General features: G+C 40.5%; 1 protein-coding gene across 2 annotated transcripts; it reads left to right on the plus strand.

Annotated features, from left to right (window-relative positions):
* Positions 1–583: 583 nt before the first annotated feature.
* On the plus strand, positions 584–21,320 carry VBP1 (VHL binding protein 1). 2 transcript variants are annotated; one of them, XM_025460509.3, is made up of 6 exons: positions 584–742; positions 5,827–5,951; positions 13,324–13,390; positions 14,883–14,981; positions 18,330–18,468; positions 20,272–21,320. In XM_025460509.3, the coding sequence occupies exons 1-6, from the start codon at positions 650–652 to the stop codon at positions 20,340–20,342; spliced, it is 594 nt and encodes a 197-aa protein (XP_025316294.1). In that variant the 5' UTR covers positions 584–649; the 3' UTR covers positions 20,343–21,320. The 2 variants fall into 2 exon arrangements, with proteins under 2 accessions (XP_025316294.1, XP_025316296.2); XM_025460511.3 differs by lacking the exon at positions 584–742 and adding an exon at positions 917–1,044.
* The last annotated feature ends 323 nt before the right edge of the window (positions 21,321–21,643 follow it).

The raw sequence follows: 21,643 nt of genomic DNA on the forward strand, positions 1-21,643 counted from the left end.
TGGGGCCGTCCGTCAGGCTGGAAGCCTCACAAGGGTCCTTAGGCTCCTCTATGTAGAATAGAGTCGTGAGACGTCTGAATTGGGGTGGCAACATGCTGGTCAAGGGTGGCTTTCGGGAAAGGCTGGTGCAGTGGGCGGGGTATTAAACTCGGGCCAGTGGCTCCACTCCGAAACGGACCCTCTGACAGCCGGGATGCTCGTCGGGATGGTGGGACCAGAAAGACACCAAGAGCACGGCCCCGCCTTGTCCTCTAGGTCGCAGACTCACTAGTAGCTGCTTGGGGCTGGGGTCGCTTCTGGGGTCATTCTGGAAGGCGCTGCCCGTTCCCGGGTGGTGCTCAGGTCTCTTCCCAGGGTCCGCAAGCCCGCCCTCGGAGCCACGGATCCTCCCCGGAGGCCGCATTGGTTCTTCCCGCACAGCCAGCGTCTCCTCGCGGCGCTTCCTGGCTCGTCACTCATCGTGCGCAGCCAATCAGCGCCCAAAGGCTGGCGAGTCGTCGCAGCTAGAAGGGGCGGCTACTTCCGGCGCGCCTGTGAACGCGCCGATCGCGCAGGCGCGGGGGCGGGCCGGCGGCTGCCAGCGAGCCAATCAGGGGCCAGCAGTGCCGGAGGCTCGCAAGGCCATTAGGCGTGCGCTCGCTTCTCCAAGATGGCGACCGCTAAGGACGGTTGTGGCTTGGGAGAAGTGGCCACGGGGAATGGGCGGCGGCTCCACCTGGGGATTCCGGAGGCCGTGTTTGTGGTAAGAGGCACGCTGGTCCTCGGCGTCTTGACGCTAGGCCGCGGGCTCCCCCTTCCTTCCCGGCCTCCATCCCGGCCTCGGCCACTGGGGGAGGAGTTGGGGTAGTGGATGCGGGAGGGAGGATGGTGCAGCGCACCGCTCTGACGGGCCGCCCCCCGGACGGCGGGTTTCGGCCTCCGCTGCTTGGGAAGGCAGAGCGGGGGGCGGCGAGAAGCCCGGGAGGGACTTGAGCCAGGATGCCGGAGTGCCCGGCGGTTGCCCGGGGCTTAGGGTGCGGTGAGGACGCGGGGGCTGGCGCTCAGGTGTGCTGACGCGGAATCCCAGCCAGTCCGCCGCGGGGCTGCGGGGCCGCAAGGGGGGCGGCGAAGGGAGGACGGGGTCACGCGTGAAGGCCTCGCGTGTCCTGCTGGGAATCGAGTTCATCCGGCGGCCGGCGGGCTGTCGCTGTAAGGTGGCGCGGTGTGGTCAGGTTCGCTTAGCGCGCATCGTTCTAACAACCGTGCGGAGCGCTTGGTGTGCGCTTGGGAGCGGGGACACAGAGACGCAGCCAGGTGACCTAGACAGTGTCTTTCCGTTAGGCTGTTCTGGAAAGAGTGTTTCACAGCTGTTTGAATAAGGAAGGAAAACCCGACTGGCCTTCAGGGCAGTAGCATCTGTCTTTCCTCACTCGGTTCTGACCGACCTCCACTATACAGTATTAACGGAATTTTCTCGACCTTTGGCTTGTATCTATATTGCCTTGTATTCCCTTTTTGGTTGGTGATACGTTCCGACGTTCAAGATATCCATTTCTTTTATTCTTTATTTAGACCACTTGCATCTACAGTCTGCTTTGCACGTGTGCCTTTGCCGATTCAGTTTTGTAGTTCTTTTCCTTTGTTATTTTGTGTTTCCTCCGTGAGCTGTGCCATTTATTTGTTTGCATTCATTTCCCAGCTAATGGTAATGAGGAAAATTTTGCTGAGTGCCGGGCACTTTCTTAGTGCTTTTACAAAAAGCGACGAGATGGGTATTATTATGGGTGATGAAGCGGAGGGACTCGACTCACTCGGTCCCAAGTCATGGAGTGTGTAAGCAGGTTCTCCAGGGATTCGAACTGGAGCAGTCCGTGGAATATCAGAGCCCCTACTTACGTGTTCTGCGAGTGGGAGGAAAGCGAGGTACTCATGTTGGCTCAGGGCTGCTTCTCCTGGTCCTCGGGCGACACAGGGATACGTAGTAAAAGCTCACGACTAGATGTTGAATTCAATTTCTAGAGTGCTGTATATAGTATGTTCTGGGTCCTTGGCTACAGATGGCTTCAAAAATCTAATTCAGGAGCATACACTGTATCTGAGGTTTTATAAACTCTTATCTTAAAATGCCTTTCCCTCTAAAATAGCTGTGGGTTATTTTTTCTAGACATTAAAATTTCTACCAACACGGTATGATGTCTTAGCAAGCCAAACTTTATGTAATGTGAATAACATGGTATTGGAGAAAGAACTTTGGCTTCTTAATAGACCAGGGTTTGAATCCTGCCTCTACTTCCCGATCGCTGCTTGGTCTTGGGCATGTTGTTTTACCACTTTGAGCCTCTGTTATTTTCATGGAAAAAGGATGACAGTATTTAAAGAATTGCTACGAGAAGCAATATGTGCTTTCAGTATAACAAGTAGATACTTGATATATATTAATTCCTGTGATGATAGGAGGTCATATACTTTACTGGTTAAAAGTCAGACCTCATTGGGACGCCCGGGTGGCTCAGTGGTTGAGTCTCTGCCTTTGGCTCAGGGCGTTACCGCAGGGTCCTGGGATCGAATCTGGTGTGGCTCTCCCTGCACGGAGCCTGCTTCTCCCTCTGCCTGTGTCTCTGCCTCTCTCTCTGTGTCTCTCATGAGTAAATAAGTAAAATATTATAAAAAATTCTAGTAATTCTAGTTATTTTACAGTAGAGTCTATATGAGTATTGAATTTTACCTAAAATGAGACAGAATATAGCTCTTTTCCGCTGTTAATAGCCTATTGTTCTTTAGCTTATTGAATTTATTAGAAAATGCAAGAAAATGTTAAATATTAGTCATGAAAGCGAGCATTCCTCTCTACTCTGTGATTTACCTGAAATCTTAATATTTTGTTATTCAGAATGTTTGCTGTTTGTTTGTTTTTGCCTTTGTTACTTCTATTCGAATTAGCCATAAAACTTTTTAAAGAGATGTATTTATTTTAGAGAGAGAGAGAGAGAGAGAGTGTGTGTGTGTGTGTGTGTGTGTGTGAGCCGGAGGGGCAGAGAGAGTGAGAGAGACAACCGTGGGGACCCCCTGTGGAGCGGGGAGCCTGACTTGGGGCTCTATCCCATGACCTGAGATGACCCGAACAGAAATCCAGAGTTAGCTACTTAACTGACTGAGCCACCCAGGCGCCCTGCCGTAAAACTTTTTATTACAGATTACTTCAGCATCTTTTATGATCTAAATTTTATTCTTTTAATATGTTGATTGACAGATGGATGATTTAATATGATGATTGACAGATTTCTTGCAGTTGAATAGTGCCCTTACACCCTTGTAGTACGATCTAATGTTCCTATGATTTGATTATTGCTGCATTCTATGTGCTGATATTTCTTGAAGCACTGTGTGCATGCCTTCCTACCACCCGCCATGGTAGACCAGTCCTCTGTGCCTTTACTATGTGAGATTGATCTGTGGCTTTATTTTTTACTATGATTGGATTTCGGTATTAAAATTGTAGTGATTGGGGCACGTGGGGGGCTCAGTGGTGGAGCATCTGCCTCTGGCCAAGGGCGTGATCCCGGGGTCCTGGGATCGAGTCCCACATCGGGCTCCCCGCAGGGAGCCTGCTGCTCCCTCTGCCTGTGTCTCTGCCTCTCTCTCAGTATCTCTCATGAATAAAAAAAAGATATTTAAAAATAAATAAATACAATTTTAGTGGTTTTTTCAAATGAATAGGTGAATGCTCCATCTTTTTCTTTTATAGCTCAAATAACATTAGAATCACTTATTGTTTAAAAGTTAGATATAAGATTCATTTATCAGTCCATTTGCTTCAAGTGACATTTGCAATATTTTTAATCATGTCTTCAGGCTCTTTTATGAAAATGAGTCAAATCAAGCTTCAACTATTTTGAAGTCAGCTTTAATAATTTTATATCTGTGCAGGTTATCACTTTATTTTTATTTTTTCAATTCCATTGCCACATGATAAGTAGTTATGTGCACTTTCTTTTTCTTAAATTCCTATATCTTTGTTATTGATCTTTTATCCACAAACAGGTTTGCAAAGGATTTATTTTAGTGGTGGTGATAGTCTTTTCAAAGAATGAGCTTCTGGGTTTCTTTCTTTTTCTCAATTATTCTTTTTTAAGATTTATTTATTTATTTGAAAAAGAGCACGAGTAGGAGGGGCAGAAGGAGAGGGAGAGAGAGTCTGCCTTGGACTCTGCTGAGAATGGAGCCCGATGCAGGACTTGATCTCATGACCTGAGCCAAAACCAAGAGTCAGATGCACAACCACCTGTGCCACCCAGGCCTCCCCCTAGTTATGGTTTTTTTTTTAAGATTTAATTTTTTTATTCATGAGAGACAAAGAGAAAGAGAGGCAGAGACACAGGCAGAGGGAGAAGCAGGCTCCACGCTGAGCCACCCAGGTGTCCGCCTCGTTATGTTTTAATGTTTTTTAGATTTTATGTTTATCGGCCCACCTGGGTGGTGAGAAACTGGAGGCAAAGAGACAGGTTCAATAACTTCTCCAGAGTGAACACATCTAGTATGTGGTGAAGCCAGGGTTCAAACCAGGCAGGCCCTGTTTCGTGGCCACAATCCTGTGCTGCTATAGGTAATTCTCCTGGCTAGACTCTAACCTCCTAGCAACATTTACCCTGGGCTAGAAACTTTGACTTACATCTCTTTCCTGCAGTGACCCTTCTAGGAAGATGATATCTTGATTTTACATGCAGACTTCAGCCACTGCGCCCAGCCTCACCTTTTGTTTCTTTTACTGTGTCTCTAGCTTGACGGCTTCATAGTTCACACTCCTTCACTGTTGTTTCTCCTTGCTTCTTGTCTTGTTTAGGCTAAAATAGTCCCTTATAGCTGGTAAATATGGATAAGAATAATGATACAGAGATCTCAGAAACTGTGGGTACTTGAATTTAACTTAAAATGAAGGAATAAAGTTCTTTAAAATGCTGGAAAGGTCCAATGGGATTCCCTTAAAGTTTCCATATATTTTCATCTAGTTCCTGATCCTTATCTGATTAGCTTTTCTTCAAGGACCAGCATGTAGTATACATTTTTAAAAATGCTACTCAGTTTAACTACTTTTTTTTTTGCCTAATTATTCTTTTTACAAAAGATTGTTTTGTTTGCTTTTTAGGTTTACTTTATTTCCAATAGTTGATACTTGAGGTATTTGTGGCTTGCCTTGGGAACCTAATACCATATTCAGCCTGATTTCTATGGCAGAACTTGAGTTCAAAATTTTAGTTGATGATTTTGGCATACATCTGTTGAGTCGTTTTGTGGCTAGGCTACATGACTAGGCAATGTGTTTGATTGTTGGTAATTTTCATATTTACTACCGGGGCAACCTGGGGGGTGTATAAAGCAAGTAAAGTCATCTTTCTTTCCATATATATATTTTTATATAAAAAGAGAAAGGTGGAGGAAGAATAAATTAGCTACATAATGTATGTGCGTTGTTTGAAATGATCTTGAAGTTTTTATAACTACATTATAGTTAAAAACAAGCCTTTGGAAACAAACACAAGGTTTTTTTTTTCTTTAATGTTTTAAAGATAAAGGTGAAACAGTCAAAAATCACATTAGAGGTATGAATTTGAAAATTTGGGAGCACCTGGGCAGCTTAGTCAGTTAAGCATCTGACTCTTGATTTTGGCTCAGGTCATGGTCTTGGGGTTGTGAAATTGAGCCTTGTGTTGGGCCCCATGCTCAGTGTAGACTGCTTGAGATTCTCTGTCTCCCTCTCCCTACACTTGCACGTTCTCTCTCTTTCTCTAAAAAAAAAAAATCTTTTTTTAAAAAAGTCTAACTTGCATGTGTTATTTTTTGATCTTAAAGGAAGATGTAGATTCCTTCATGAAACAGCCTGGGAATGAGACTGCAGATACAGTGCTGAAGAAGCTGGATGAACAGTACCAGAAGTACAAGTTTATGGAACTCAACCTTGCTCAAAAGAAAAGGAGGTAAGTGTAAAAATTTATGAGTTGTTTTTTGTTGTTAATCTTGTATGGCTTAAGCTTTAAAAATCAAGACATATTTTACATTTAATAAAATGTCCAATTTGATGAATTTTTAGATATATTCACTTCTATAACCATTGTCCCGATTAATATGTAGAACACTCCTATTACTGTAGGAAGTTCCCTACTGCCCCTTTTTGGCCAACACTGCCCACTCCCAGAGACAACCACTGTTCTGATTATCTTTACTATAGATTTATCTGTTCTTGAGTTTCATGTAAGTGAAAGCACATAGTAACTACTGTTTTATATCAGGCTTCTTACACTTAGTATGATGCTTTTGAGAGTCCTCCATGGTTTTGTGTATATCAATCAGTAAATTAGTTTCTTTTTAGTGCTGAACCTTGCTCCATTGTATGTGTATGTCCACAATTTTAATCTATTTTTATCTGTTTGCCTGTCAGTGGACATTTGGGTTGTTTCCCCATTTGGTTTGAAGTCTTTGTGTGGGTATGTGTTTTCATTTCTCCTGGGTAATTACCTCGAGGTAGAATTGCTGACTTGTATGGCAAGTATAACGTTCAGTGTTATGAGGAACTACCAAAAGTCCTCCAAGGTGGCTGTACCATATTTCATTCCCACCAGCAGTGTATGGAGTTCCATTTGTTCCATTGGTCCGCATGCTTGCCAATGCTTGGTATTATTAGTCTAAAGATGGTTTTGAAAATGTAATAGAATGAATATCGAAGACCTTATTCCAAAACATGTAGGGTCATAACATCTTAGATTTCTAGTTTATCCTTATTTTGCCACTAAGATCAGAGACCCATAGAGGTTCTGGCTCTCCCTAGATTTCACAAATAATAGACATAGGACAAATGGATCCTTGTTCTCAGTTGTTTATTTCTCTGTATTTTTATAGTAGCTTACAAAGTCAGTTCACTACAATAAATACTTGTGAATATCTGCTATGCACATTTCCCAGCATTCTTCTGTCAGTTAAATATTTCTGGAATTCTAATTAGGTGCCAGATACTGGGTGAAATAAAGTTCAGTGTCTGCTCTCAAGAGGGACGCCCGTCTAGGCATGCTAGATATGTCAATAAGATAAGCACATAAAGTATAGCAGTTGAGATACTTTAGTACAAAGTAATGAGTTAGCACAGGGAAAGGTGTGATCTTGAGGGTGAGAGTGACGTTCGGGGGAAGCTTCTGGGCTGTGTAGAATTTTGAAGGCTGGTTATGAGTTCGGAGGCAGACTAAAGCAAGGAAGGAGCATCTGGGCATAATGTGCCATTCATGTAAAAGTACAAATGTTTGTATTTAGATATGTTTTCTCATTTGATTTGGTAACAGGGAAATTTGACTAAGGCCTGGGTACTAGATGAAAAGTCATTGACATAGAGTGTTAAACAGAAAAGAGCATGATAGAAAAGACTATGAATGATATGTTTTCATTTTGGAAAAAGTATATCTGTACAAAAATATCTGGAAGAAGGTATACTGATGGTGTATCAACAGTGGTAATCTTTGGGTGGTGGGAATATGGTATTTTTAAAAATCTGGTTATCTGTATTATTAGGTTTCTACAATATTTACCTACTACTTTTATAAGAAAAGCTTTTTTTTAAAGATTTTATTTATTTATTCATGAGAGACCCAGAGAGAGAGAGAGTCAGATAGGCAGAGGGAGAAGCAGGCTCCATGCAGGAAGCCTGACGTGGGACTCGATCTCGGGTCTCCAGGATCACACCCTGGGCTGAAGGCGGCACTAAACTGCTGAGCCACCCGGGCTGTCCAGAAAAGCTTATTTTCATTTTAAAAAGAATAAAGTCAAGTTTTCAGATCACCCACAGGAAGATTATAGATAGAGAAAAATATGTGCCTCAGGACCAAGCCCTGGGAGAGAGGAGGAAATTTGTGTATCATAATTATACCTCTAGTCCTGGGGTATATAGTAGGGTGCTCATCCAAGTTTATATAGGCTCTAGGCCTGAATGTGAGGGATAAAAACCCTCACAGTTTGTACCTACAGCCTTCCTAATGAGTGCACTTGAGGTATATCAGTGAACAAAACAGACAGTCCCTGCCCTTGGAAAGGTTGCAGTCTAGTGGAGTCTAGATAGTAAACACACAATTCAATAGGATTAATATTTATTGTGTACCTGATATGTGCTTGCCATCATCTTAAGTACTTAGGATATGTCAGTCCTTGTGGAGCTGCCATTCTGGCCAGAAAACAACTAGATTATAGACTGGTTAGAAAGTGATAAATGCTGTGGAAATAAATGGAGTAAGAGGATGTGAAATATTGGAGGCAGCAGCCGCTGAGGGTTTTGAGCAAAGAAGTGGTGTAATCTGATTTTCCCCTGTTAAGGTACGACTCCCTCGAGTTGCTGGGCTGGTAATATTCCTGAGAAGGGCAGAAGTGTGGAGCTCAGTTAGTAGGCCCTTTCATTAATCTAGGGAAGGTGATGGAGGTGGTGGGGAAGAAGCGTATTCTGGATTTATTTTGAAGTCGGTGCTAGCATGATCTGGTGGACGAGAGGTGAGGTGTGGAAGGGACGCATGGAAGGTGCTTCCAGGTCTGAGCAACTTGAAGGAAGAGTTACCATCATCTAAGATGGAGAAGTGGTGGAAGTTATCGGCGTTATGGATGGGAACACTGTTAGTCCAGTGACTTCAAAAGGAGTGATAGAATTGGAGAACGCGAATATGGAAAGCTTTTTGAAGAGGTTTACCCATTCCAGTAGTGGGTTGGTTCTTTTATTTGTAGGAGTTCTTTATACATTGACGCTCAAATAGCATCGATTGTTCAAACACGGGTTTGAACATGGGTACACTTATACCTGGATTTTTTCTATATATATATAATTTTGGAAGATTTATGACAGTTTGAAAAAAACGTAGCCTTGTGATACCAGAAAACATTAAGAAAGTGTTAGGTATTATTGTAAGATTACAGTACAATACAGTGTAATGTATAATATACATTATGTATTTTATGTATGTAATACACACATATTTTGTGTATGTATGTAATATGTCATATATTACATATAATACAATACACATAACATATAAAATACATGGTTATCGACTGTTTATGTTATTGGTAAGGCTTCCAGTTAACAGTAGACTATTAGTACTCAAGGTTTTGGGGAATCAAAGTTACACATGGATTTTTGAGTTTATTTATTTATTTATCTTTAATTTATTTGTTTTTTGATTTTTGAGTTTATTGGGGATTGCCAGCCCCCACATTGTTAAAACTCAATTGTTTTTTTTTTAAAGATTTTATTTATTCATGAAAGACAGAGAGAGAGAGAGGCAGAGATACAGGCAGAGGCAGAGGGAGAAGCAGGCCCCATGCAGGGCGCCTGATGTGGGACTCAATCCAGGGTCTCCAGGACCACACCCTGGGCTGAAGGCGGTGCTAAACCTCTGAGCCGCTGAGCCACCAGGGCTGCCTGTTAAAAGTCCATTGTATATTGGATAGTAATCCTTTTAAGTTTATGAGTGAGAAATTTTTCCTCCTTTTGTAATTTATGTTTTTTCTTTCCTTATGGCTTCTTTTGATGATTAGTTCTTAATTTAAATGTTTTTGGTGAAAATTTCCCCTAATAGCTTTTTGTGTCTCATTTAAGAAATCCTAGCCTATATTTCATGTTCAAAAAGACAAATTTTTGTGTTTTCTTCTAAAAGTTTTACGATTTTGCTTTTCACGTGTAACTTAGTTTTTATTTGTTTTTGTTGGGTGGGTACAGGGGGAGAGAGAATCTTAAGCAGGCTCCATGCTCCATGACCCTGAGGTCATGACCTGAGCTGAAATCAAGAGTTAGGTGCTTAACTGACTAAGCCACCCAGGTGCCCCTCACCTTTAACTTCTTAATTCAGAAATTCATTTTTATGTATGGTATATGTAATTTGTCTAGGTGTGGATATTTTTCTTCTTTCTTAACTAACTATATGTCAGCTTCCTGTAACTATGGATAGCTGTGTGGTTTGCCTTTATCCATAGAGGATTTTGCTTTTGCCAGGGGTGGTGATTCTATAGGAGCCTGTTCCTGCCCTGGCACTTAATACGTGAGCTTCCGCCACTGAGCTGCAGGGCAGGGCCCCAGGCTTGGGTCTGCAGCTGGTAGCAGCACCTGACTCATGATGCTTACTTTTCTCTAGTTCTCAATGCTTGACTAAAAGCCTTTTTCAGCTTTTTACTCTTAGATTTTTTCTGGAACTTTCCCTTACCTTTGTGGTATCAGCTTTGCAGTAAAAACTATTTTTGTGCATGATTGAGTTGTTTTGCAGCAGATGGCTCTGCTTAGTAACCTTTTTCTTTTACATATGCTATAAATTTTTCCTTGTAGCCTATCATTTGCCTTTCACTTTACCTTCAGCTGTATACAAGTTCTTTAGTATTTTGTAATTCTCTTGTGGTAATCTCAACACCTGAATTGTATGTCTTTTAATTGGAAATTTTGTGATTATCATTTTTTGTGGGTTTTTCTGGTAATTTTTCTTCTTGTCTCTTGGGATTCCTGTTAATATAGATGTTGATGCTCCTAATTCTGCCTTCCATTTCTCTTCATTATATTTCCTGTTTTCTACTGACTTTGGTAATTTGTCTTTTGGCAATTAGATGGATGTCCATAAGTTCTTTATTTCAACCATTACGTTTTTGTATCTAGTCGTTTTGATTCTTATAGCTAGCTACTTGTTTCTTCATATTATCAATATCCTTTCTTTTCTCTCTGAGGCATTACTGTATAATCTTATTTTCTAGTATTTCATTTTGTTCCATCTGATAGACGTTACTGAGTTTATTGTCTGTATTTTATTGTAGTTGTGTTTACAGATCATCCTATCTTTTCCCCATAGCTCATGTTCCCTCAGGGTTATCAGATTCTTTGGCCAGTAATGTGTGTGTGGGTGGGGTGGGGGAGTGATTTAAGCCCCTTCTGGTGAGTAGGGATAGGAAGAACGCTGCTGGTGTTAACAATGGCACCACCATTGGACAGACGTTATTCTCCCCAGCCAGGTGACTTGGCCTCTGAGGATTCTTTTTACTCCTTTGTTCTTGCCCATCTTCACTGTCATCACTCCTGGGAGTGGTGGGGGGGCTCCTAGGGGCCAGTATTTGTGTTCTTAGCTCCTCACCCTGACCTCTCTACTTCTGACGAATTCTACTATGTTTCTACCCTGTAGCATGAGGGAGTCGGTAAGGTGATTTCACCCAGGGCTTTTTAGAGGGATGAAAAGCAACTAGAAAGTTTTCCTTTAACAAGACTCCCCATTTGAAGATTTGGTTCACTTCCCTTCTAAGTAAGCTGCGATCTCCCTTCCTCACTCTCCTACCCACTCCTAGAACCTAGAGATTTCCATTGCTCATATAATAACAAAGATCTAGGATGGGCCCAAGTGTCCATTGGCAGGAGAGCAGATTAAGAAGTTGTGCTATCTTCATAATTGAATGTTAGCAGTGAAAATGAATTAAGAAGTTTTAGGAACCTAATTGAGTTAAAGAAAATCCAAGAAGAATGCATATAACACTAGATTGTATTAAGCCAAGAAGCCAGCAAAGAATATGTTGTTTGGGGATATACATAAATGTGATGAAATTGTTGGAAAAAGAAAAAAAGGGGGCTATAGCCACACGGGAGAGCTGCTATCTTTTGGGATGGAGCAGAGTAGGGAGGGGTATCTTGCTTCGACATGCTCAGTGACCTTGGTGTTTTTCCTGAGTTGACTGGGGTTGCTGCTGTTGGATTTATCAATATGCTTCATAATTTATATGCTACATGTAATATTTATCTATAGAAAAATATAGAAATTGGCATGACTAAAAACCTTTATCTGAACATTCTTATGTTGTATGCATATCAGATAATTTACAATAAATATATCTTTTTAGCATTTACCTGTATCAGCACATAATGCACAATTAAGCAGAGTTGAAAGATCTACATTACCCATTTTAAATTTGTAAAGAGTTCACAGAGCATTAGCTTTCAAACTAAGTAAAAAAACTGAGTGGTAAGTGTGTGTGTCTCTAGATTATATTTCCAGATAGTGATAGTATTTTTTTTAAGTAGCAGGCTCATCTACCATACTTCTTGCAGGCCAGTAGCACAGGGTATAATAAAGTTTGTGCTACTAGTGTCCTTCACACATGGTGTAACTTCCTTTATATGATGCAATAAGTATATTGTCTTTGTTTTTAATTTATCAGGTTTTTATTTAAATTCCAGTATAGGGATCCCTGGGTGGCGCAGCGGTTTGGCGCCTGCCTTTGGCCCAGGGCGTGATCCTGGAGACCGGGATTGAATCCCACATCGGGCTCCCGGTGCATGGAGCCTGCTTCTCCCTCTGCCTGTGTCTCTGCCTCTCTCTCTCTCTCTCTCTCTCTCTCTGTGACTATCATAAATAAATAAAAATTTATAAAAAATAAATAAATAAATTCCAGTATAGTTAACCAAGTGTCATACTAGTTTCAGGTGTACAATACAGTGATTCAGCACCTCTATAACAAGTACATTTTCATTATCACATTTAAATTTTGTTTACATCCAATTTCTAATCCTGAAATTTAGTTAAATGTATTCTGATAGAACCACAGCTTTGTTTTTGTATTCTTAGTTTGTCTTGTTACAAATTCCATTGTGATTTGACAGCACCCTAGAACTAGTTTGGCACATTTTTCCATGCAAAACACATTACAACCGTGGGCAGCTCCTAATGACCAGGAAAAAGAGCCAAACCTCAGTGCCAACGAAATAAAAAATGTCTCATTCTTTCTTCTAAGTAACTTTCAATGTTTTCAGCATATTTTTATCTCTTATCTTCTTGTCAGTGAGGTTGATAACACTTTGGGATCAGTTGTTAGCAGTTTTTTGGAAATAATTTTAATGAATTTTACTTGTTAGAGTACTTTTATGTCCATAGCACAGTTGAACAGAAGGTACAGAGATTTCCCATATATTCAATGCCTCCTCACACTGCAGAGCTTCCCTCATTATCAGCAGCCTCCACCAGAGTAGGACATTGATTCCGGGTGATGAGTCAAGGGGCTCCTGGCTGGCTCAGTTGTTGGAGCATGTGATCTGTTCTTGGGGTCATGAGTTTGACCTCCACATTGGGTATAGAGCCTACTTAAAAAATTAATAAATGATGAGTCAATATCAATATATTATTATTAACTGAAGTCCATAGTTTAGCTGAGGGTTCATTGTGGTGTTGGATATTGTGGGTTTTGATAAATGGATGATTTTAATAGTCCTCAAAAAGATAATCATTAGAAAATGCAAAGGCAGTAAGACTGTGTCCTGGTGTTTTTCTTGCCTGCAAAATACTAAGTCAACTTTTTTCTTATTCACAGGCTAAAAGGTCAGATTCCTGAAATTAAGCAGACTTTAGAAATTCTAAAATACATGCAGAAGAAAAAAGTAAGTACATTTTTGTTTCTAAATATGAGTGAACCAGAATTCTTCAGCAGAGGCTCATCTTCTTTGACTCTTTGGTCACTGGTATTTGTATGTGTTAGAATATCAAGTCTGCGTTCTTGTTTCTTGTGTATATGTACTGATGTCATAGTGTGCTTCTGTGATAAATGTGGCTTTGTGGCTTTTTTCCCAAGTCAACTTTAATTTTAGGGCCTACATTTCTTGGATTATTTTACTTATATGGAGTATTTGTAAAAGTTAAATGCAATTGGAAGTTATTTTAGGTACAAAAAGAAAATGTCTTATTTTGAGGTAGCAGCCCTCAAGGGTTTTTATTGTTGTTATTGTTCTCCCTAAGAATAGGGACTTAAGATCTAAGACTTACAGATCTGCAAAGAATCTTCGAAATTGTGTTTTGGGCTCTCATTTTACAGTTGAGGAAAACGTTAGCGAGAGGTTATGCTTGACCAGTGTCACATAGCTAGTTTACTGGCAGAACTGGATTAGAGAATCTTCTGAGTCTTAATCCAGTACTCATTAAATAAAAGCAAGCTATAAGGATTAAATTTTATAAGCGTATTGTACTTAAAAGATTACGTAGGGGTGACTGGGTGGCTCAGTGAGTTAAGCATCTGCTTTCAGCTCAGGTCATGATCCCAGAGTCTGGGATGAGCCCTCATTGGGCTCCCTCCTCAGCGGGGAGTCTGCTTCTCCTTCTGCCTCTCCTCCCTTCACTCCCAGCTCGTGCACACTCTCTTTTTCTCTCTCAAAAAAAAAATCCTCTTAAAAAAGATGTGTGTATGATTTATTACTTGACTACTGGAATAACACTATTTCCAGTACATTATTTTATGTGGTGAAGTTTATGAGACTTCAGGAAGCATTGGTTGAGCATGAAGAACTGATAAAGTAATAATTACTAACTTTTTTGAGAGAGAGGGAGAGGGAATGAAAGAGTATGAGTGGATTGGGGGAGGGGAAGGGCAGAGGGAGAGAGAGAATCTCGAGTAGGTGCTACTCTGAGCATAGAGCTGACAGGGGGCTCGATCTCATAACCCTGAGATCATGACCTGAGCTGAAATCAAGAGTCAGATGCTTAAATGACTGAGCCACCCCAGTGCGCCAATAATTGCTAACTGTTGCATAGCACTTTTTCTGTGACAGCACCGTTTTGTGTGTATGTGTGTTTATGTTTGTGTAACGGCTGTTTGCCACAGCCTTCAGAGGTGTAGAGACTATTATCCCAATTTTACAGATTGGGAACCTGAAACACAGAGAGGTCAATTGAAATGTCAAATTTACACAGGTAGTAAGTAGCTGAGCCAGAATCCATGCCCCCCATGCCCAGCCATCTGGCTCCAGCCTTCTTTTACCACTACACTCAGTTGGCTGGGTGGTACTCTTTTAAATGATTTAGGTTCAGCTCTGCGGTCTCTCCTTTATAACCTTGTTATTAAACTGACCTATTTACAGTACTGTCATTTTTTTTTTGAAGGAGTCCACTGGTTCACTGGAGACCAGATTCTTACTGGCAGATAACCTGTATTGCAAAGCTTCAGTTCCTCCTACTGATAAAGTGTGTCTGTGGTTGGGGGTAAGTAACTGAAATAGCCACAGATTCCTTGGCTGACATTTGTAAACCACTGTGGTTTTCCCACCACAACAATACTATTAGAGCTGGGTAAAGTGCTTATCTCCCTTTGACTGTGGAGGGAACAAAGGGGTAGAATTCAAGGGGTCTGTAATGGAAACGGACTGGAATGACAAGTGTGATGAGCTACAGAAGGGACTCGTCTCTCCCAGTCAATATAAAACTAACGAAAGCCCTCTTCCCCTTCTGCTAATGCTTTATCTCTTAAATGTCACACAAGGAAGAGCAGTGGAAATAAAATAGAAAGGCCTGCTGAACCTCGGATAAATATTTCTTCCTCGTGAGGGTTTATTAGTTCTGGAAAGATTTCTCACAACTTTAGGGGGAAAAGATTATTATAAAAACCTTGAGATTAGGGCAGGCTGGGTGGCTCAGCAGTTTAGTGCTGCCTTCACCCCAGGGCATGATCCTGGAGTCCCGGGATCGAGTCCTGCGTTGGGCTCCCCATGGGGAGCCTGCTTTTCCCTCTGCCTGTGTCTCTGCCTCTCTCTCTCTGTGTCTCTCATGAATACATAAATAAAATATTTAAAAAAATTCTTGAGATTAGAGGCCATTTTTAAAACCATATATTTCAATTTTAGATGATGTTGTAGACCTTGTCTCTGATTTTTTTCCTATCTTACTCCTCTGAATCCTCTCACCAATCAGCCACGCCATTCCTTACTATCCAGCTCGCTGCCCATTGGTCTCGTTACCCCAGGCAAGTTCCCGTGCAAAGTAGCAAGCTAAGTGTACATACAGCTCCCACCTCTCCTCACTGGAAAGATTTCCCCCTTGCTGTTATATTGTAGAATCACCCTTGAGAGGTACTCTAATGCTATGTAAGATGGGCAGATTAATTTTTATTTATTTTATTTTATTTTATTTTATTTTATTTTATTTTATTTTATTTATTTTATTTTTTATTTTATTTTATTTTATATTTTTTATTATTTTATTTTATTTTATTTTATTTTTATTTATTTATTTATTTATTTTATTTATTTATTTATTTATTTATTTATTTATTTATTTATTTATTTATGATAGGCACAGAGAGAGAGAGAGGAGAGAGGCAGAGACACAGGCAGAGGGAGAAGCAGGCTCCACGCACCGGGAGCCCGACGTGGGATTCGATCCCGGGTCTCCAGGATCGCGCCCTGGGCCAAAGGCAGGCGCCAAACCGCTGCGCCACCCAGGGATCCCATTTTATTTATTTTTAATGGAGACAGAGAGAGAGGCAGAGACCCAGGCAGAGGGAGAAGCAGGCTCCATGCAGCGAGCCCGATGTGGGACTGGATCCTGGGTCTCCAGGATCACACCCTGGGCTGAAGGCAGCGCTAAGCTGCTGAGCCACCCAGGGATCCCTAGACGGGCAGATTAATACCTGGAAACTCACTCTCTATTCCTTAATTCCCCCTCCTGCTTTTGTTGGTTGTAATATTTTCAGGGTTTGTATATTCCATTCAATGACCATATTTCTCATACTTACTTAGCTTTAGTTCTATAAATGAAATGGCTATCTACCTGGTGGTCTAATCCGAGGGGTCATCTTCCTCGAATTCTCTTTCTCTCAGCCCACATTCCATTAGCAGGTGGGGATAAGATGATTCCATAAACCAGACTAGGACAACAAGGAGCTGTCTGATAAGAATTACACCTGGAATCCACTTCATACGCATAAGAGAATGTGTCCTAAATGTATTACATACTTGCATGAGATACTGACACCAAGTGATAGATAACTTATTTTATAACCCTGAGATAAGGATGGTTTGTTTAGGCCACAAAACTCAGAAACTATAAGGAAAGTCAGAAGACAAACAATGAACAGGGAAAATATTTGTAACTCATGTCGCAGGTAGGGCACCAATAGGGTCCTTTGCAGGGTGACTTGCAGTGTGTTTTGGGTGTGTCCGTCTTGAGATACCTGTTAGACCATCAAATGGAGAGGCTGATAAGACTGAGGAGTGAATCAACAAAGAAGAAATACTTGGCACGCAGTACTTCCTGAATGAATCATTGATGTTTTTCTGTCACAAATGAAGTGTTTTTAAATTTATTCTATTTTTTTTTGTTAAAAGTAACCAAAGTATACAAATTTTCTGAAAAAGAAATAGTAATAAGAAACAATGGCAGTTGACTCAGGAATGGGGTTTGGGATTGAAGAGACATGTACTTGCCTTTGAATATTTTCTTGTCCTGTCTCAATTTGTATACAGTTTTCTAATTGTCATGGATTGGGTTATTCAGTCAGTAAGTATGTAGAACCTTCTTGTGCCAGACGCTTTCATGTTGTCTGTCTCATTTAATCCCTACAATAATCCCTTGAGTAATTTTTAAATTCCTCATCAGTCAGATGAAGGAAGTGGTTCAGGAAATTCCCAGTGGTAAGTCAGGAAACATGAGGAGTTTAGAGCTAGGAAAGGTTTGTTCCCCGCTTCCAGAATGCATGCATCTCTGTGTAGGCAGTAACACCAGAGCTTCGGGCTTCATCCCTAGCATCTGTTGGCGGTAGGAAGGAGACAGTAAGAGCTAGCCATTATATATATATATAATTTGCAAAATTTAAAATCCCTGTATCTTAAGCTCAGAAACAAGTATTTAAATTGATTCAAATGTAATACTATTTAGGGGCACCTGGGTGGCTCAGTTAGTTGAGCATCTGCCTTTGCCTCAGGTCATGATCAGGTCCTGGGATGGAGCCCCTCATCAGGCTCCCTGCTCCACAGGGAGCCTGCTTATTCCTCTGTCACTCCCCTTGCTTGTTCTTTCTCTCTCTCTCTGTCAAATAAATAAATCTTAAAAAAAAACTATTGTAAGACTATTTAGTGTCATCATGGAGGTTGTATAAAGATGGGATTTGGTGTCTAAATATTGGTTCTTCTCTTAATTCTCTTGTTTACTTAATATCTGTGCTAGTGTAGGCAACCTAACCTCTTTGAGCCCACATTTTCTTAGTGGTAAAGAGGAAAAAATAAGAAGAACTTGATTGACCAGGGTTGTTACGAGGAGTAAACAATACAGTGTATATAAATGTATTTTTTAACCCAGGGATCAGTAAAGTCTGTGTAAAAGGTCAGAGAATAAATATTTTGGTTTTGCAGAGGACACGGTCTCTGTCACAACTACTCAGCTCTGTTGCTGAGGTATGAAAGCATAAGCGAATGGAGAATATCTGGGTTCCAGTACAGCTTCTAAGAAAAGGTAGCTGGCTGTGTTTGGCCTAAGGGCTGTAGTTTGCCAACCCCTGCTCTAACCTGTGAAGCACTATGGAAATGTTGAATAACTGTCATGACTTTCTTTCTTCAGGCTAATGTAATGCTTGAATATGATATTGATGAAGCTCAGGCATTGTTGGAAAAGAATCTATCAACTGCCACAAAGAATCTTGATTCTCTTGAGGAAGATCTTGACTTTCTTCGAGACCAATTTACTACCACTGAAGTCAGTATCCTTTCTTTAACTAAAAGCAAAGGACGGAAAGGAGAAAGATGTTTTCGACATTCTTACTTGCATTATTTTGATGAGAAGAATAACCTTACTCTTAGGCTGATTTGAACTTGCAGATCTTATGAGAATGATAATTAGCATATTTGGAACTAATACTTCACTAAGTTTGTAGATTGATTACTTTGAATTTGAATTATGAAGGTTTGGAAATAGCAAATTCAAATCAGTGCATAACCATTTTTCTTTCAGTTTTCTCGAGACACCTTCATAGCTAGTTAAATAGCTTAATCCACAAGCGTTTATTAAGGGTCTCCTATGTTGCTGCAACTGTAAGTTGTATGGGGCACAGGATGGTGAGGGAGTCAGTGCAAAAAAAAAGTGGCAAAGTCTTGCTGTATTAGAACTGCACATGTAAAACAGCTAAATGATAATTTGATAGTCAAATATAAGTAAGTTTGTTTCAGGAAGGCAATGCCAAGGCAATTTAAAGTTAGGGAAAGAGATAAATTGGAATTAGCTCAAAGAAGGCTTTGAGAGTTAGCACTTGGGCTGTTTTTAAAGGCAGTATAGGATTTGGATCAGCAGAGAGAAGTGGGGGTAGGTATTCTGGTCAAGGAGGGGCCAGGTATGTTGAAACCCAGCTCTTTGCCTTTCCTCTCTGACCTACCTCTCCTGGTGCCTGTAACAGGCATTGGCCCCACATGCTCACCAAGGCACCTGTGAGGTGTTCCCAGGACAGTCTTACTTCATGCCACTGACCTCTTCCTGCCCTAGCCTTCCTTCAGCGCACCCTGGGTTCCAAATAGCCCCAATCAGTTCTCCTCACCTCCCCCCCCACCTATGCCATACCCTTTATATTTCCACTTTGTTCTTCCTACCTGGAATGATTTCCCCTGACTTATGTGGGTTACTCCTTTTTTTTCCCTTCATATTTCAGCTAAAGCATCAGATCATTTCGGAACATTTTCAAATCCTCAGGGTATTTTGTTGTTTTTCTGTACTTACCTAGCACTTTGCATGTAGTACTTTATTTTCGATGCCAGATGGGGAGTACTTCAAGTGTAGGAGCTGTATGTGCTCTTTTCTCCACAGCACGTAGCATGCAGCATGCATTGAGTGCTTGGGTGAGGGAAGGCAGGCCTGTTAGAGGCCTAGAGCAGGGGCTGGTGTGGGATGCATAATGTGGACACTTCATCCAGAGGCGGGGGAAAAAGCTATTCAACTTCTAGATGAGAAAAAAAAACAACCTTCTAGGAGATAGCACTGGAGAAGATCTAGATGACTGAGTATGGTGATGACTTCTGCATGCAACACCAAAGGCCCAGTCCATGAAAGAAATGATTGATGTGCGAGGGCTTACACAGGATGGTGCTTGTGGGAAGGAAAATAAGTTGAGTGAATGTCCTATTAAACCAAAGGGAGGTAAGAGATGAAATTATCGATAGTTGTACTAATTTAAATATTGCCTGTAAGGATATAGTTTGAATAGTCTTTAAAATTTCATCGATGAGGGCTTGTCTTTCAGACCGTGTCAAGCACCTATTTTCTCAAATATAATGCTATAGTTGACTACGTATCCTAAACAACTACTGATTTGAGACTTTGACTTTGTATTGGTGGAATTTAGTTCCAGTATTTTCTTCAATGATACCATAGAAAGATGGCTCACAACACTAGTTGTTCCCATTATTTCGCATGCACGATTTCTCTCTTTGATTCAGTCTGTGAGTGAATACCTAACCTAGTCCTTAGTGTGTTATCTTTAGATTTGCATTTGCATTTTCTTTGACAATTCTTGCAGATATGGCCAGGGTTTATAACTGGGATGTAAAAAGAAGAAACAAAGATGATTCTACCAAGAACAAAGCATAATGCTGGCAATTAAAAATGTGGTTCAGTTTTCCAAACATGTTATTTTAAGTACCCCAAAGTTTATCCTTAAAGGTTGACATGACTTTGATAGATTTTTTTTTAATGGCAAGAATGGTAATTAAAACTTCAAAAAAGATAGCCACCATTTTATTATAGAAACAAAGGTAGTTTCAGATATTTTATGAAATCAGCATTATTTTATTTTATTTTTATTTTCAGCAAAGTAAATGCAACTTTTATCTTTTTTTTTTTTTTTTGGTTTGTCATAAAAAAGTCTTAGCCGAGATGGCTGAGGTATGCTGTGGAAGCAGAATGCTGAATACTTTTCTTTATTGGCTGATACTTACTCTCACTTGATGTGGCTAAACCAGTATAGAGGTAGGAAAAATAGTTAGTTTAAATATTTCCAAACTTGTTTTCTTTAGTATATGTGGGGCTTTATGGCTCTCTGTTGCTATTATTTGTGTATATAAATGGATTTTCATGAATTACTACTTAGCCAATAACTATTACAATAGTCTGTACTTTTCAAGAAATGGTAATTTGCCTTCCCAAACATAAGAGGGCTGTCTATTGAGACAACACTTTTTTTTAAACCCCATAGAAGTGCACAGTGTCTTTGCAATGCCAATATAAGGGAGATCTGGGCCAACATGAGATAACAAAATTTTTTAGCCACTCAAAACTCTCGGCTAAGGCAATTCTGTATTTCTTAACGGTCTCCAAAGCAGCTGAACAAGAATATTAAGATAAATTTAAATCTGCAGTGGTTGAAAGATTTGTGAGCTTTTTTATTCATGATAAAATCTCATACAAAGAGTAGAAAGATCCCTGCGGAAAGCCATTGGTACAGTGGCTAGCACTGGGTGATAGTCTGATAAAAACACAAATGTATTATTCCATCTCTGTGTAGTACAACATATACTTGTACAATGTTTTGTACTTGTATTTCATGATATTAAAACATTGAAGTTAAAACTGTGGCATGGCACCTTTTTTTTTTTAACATTATTCTTCCTAAAGTTAACGTGTCTTTTCACATATTTGTAAAGTTCATTTACTTCTGAGTGTAACTAGCGTGTCCCAAGAGGTTATGTTTATAGGAACGACGCAGATTCTCTTTGGAAGGAATTCACATCAGCAAGCAATTGAGTTAAATCTGAAAGAAACCAAAGTTCTTGAGTCACTTTTCTTTCATAATTCAGAATTCCCATATTCTAGTATTTGAGGTTCGTACACATCTTGAGATGTTGTAAGTGCTACTTTTGCCCAAACCTTGTTATGGTAAGTATATTGGCACA

This window comes from Canis lupus, chromosome X (assembly GCF_003254725.2).
Source record: "Canis lupus dingo isolate Sandy chromosome X, ASM325472v2, whole genome shotgun sequence".
NCBI lineage: Eukaryota > Metazoa > Chordata > Mammalia > Carnivora > Canidae > Canis > Canis lupus.

What these genes read in the sequence shown, in the direction of transcription:
- VBP1 (XM_025460509.3), top strand. Translation starts at nt 650, where the DNA reads ATGGCGACCGCTAAGGACGGTTGTGGCTTGGGAGAAGTGGCCACGGGG. An exon ending in CTTGCTCAAAAGAAAAGGAG is followed by an intron (nt 5,952 to 13,323) that starts GTAAGTGTAAAA and finishes TCTTATTCACAG; the next exon opens with GCTAAAAGGTCAGATTCCTG. An exon ending in AAGTGTGTCTGTGGTTGGGG is followed by an intron (nt 14,982 to 18,329) that starts GTAAGTAACTGA and finishes TTCTTTCTTCAG; the next exon opens with GCTAATGTAATGCTTGAATA.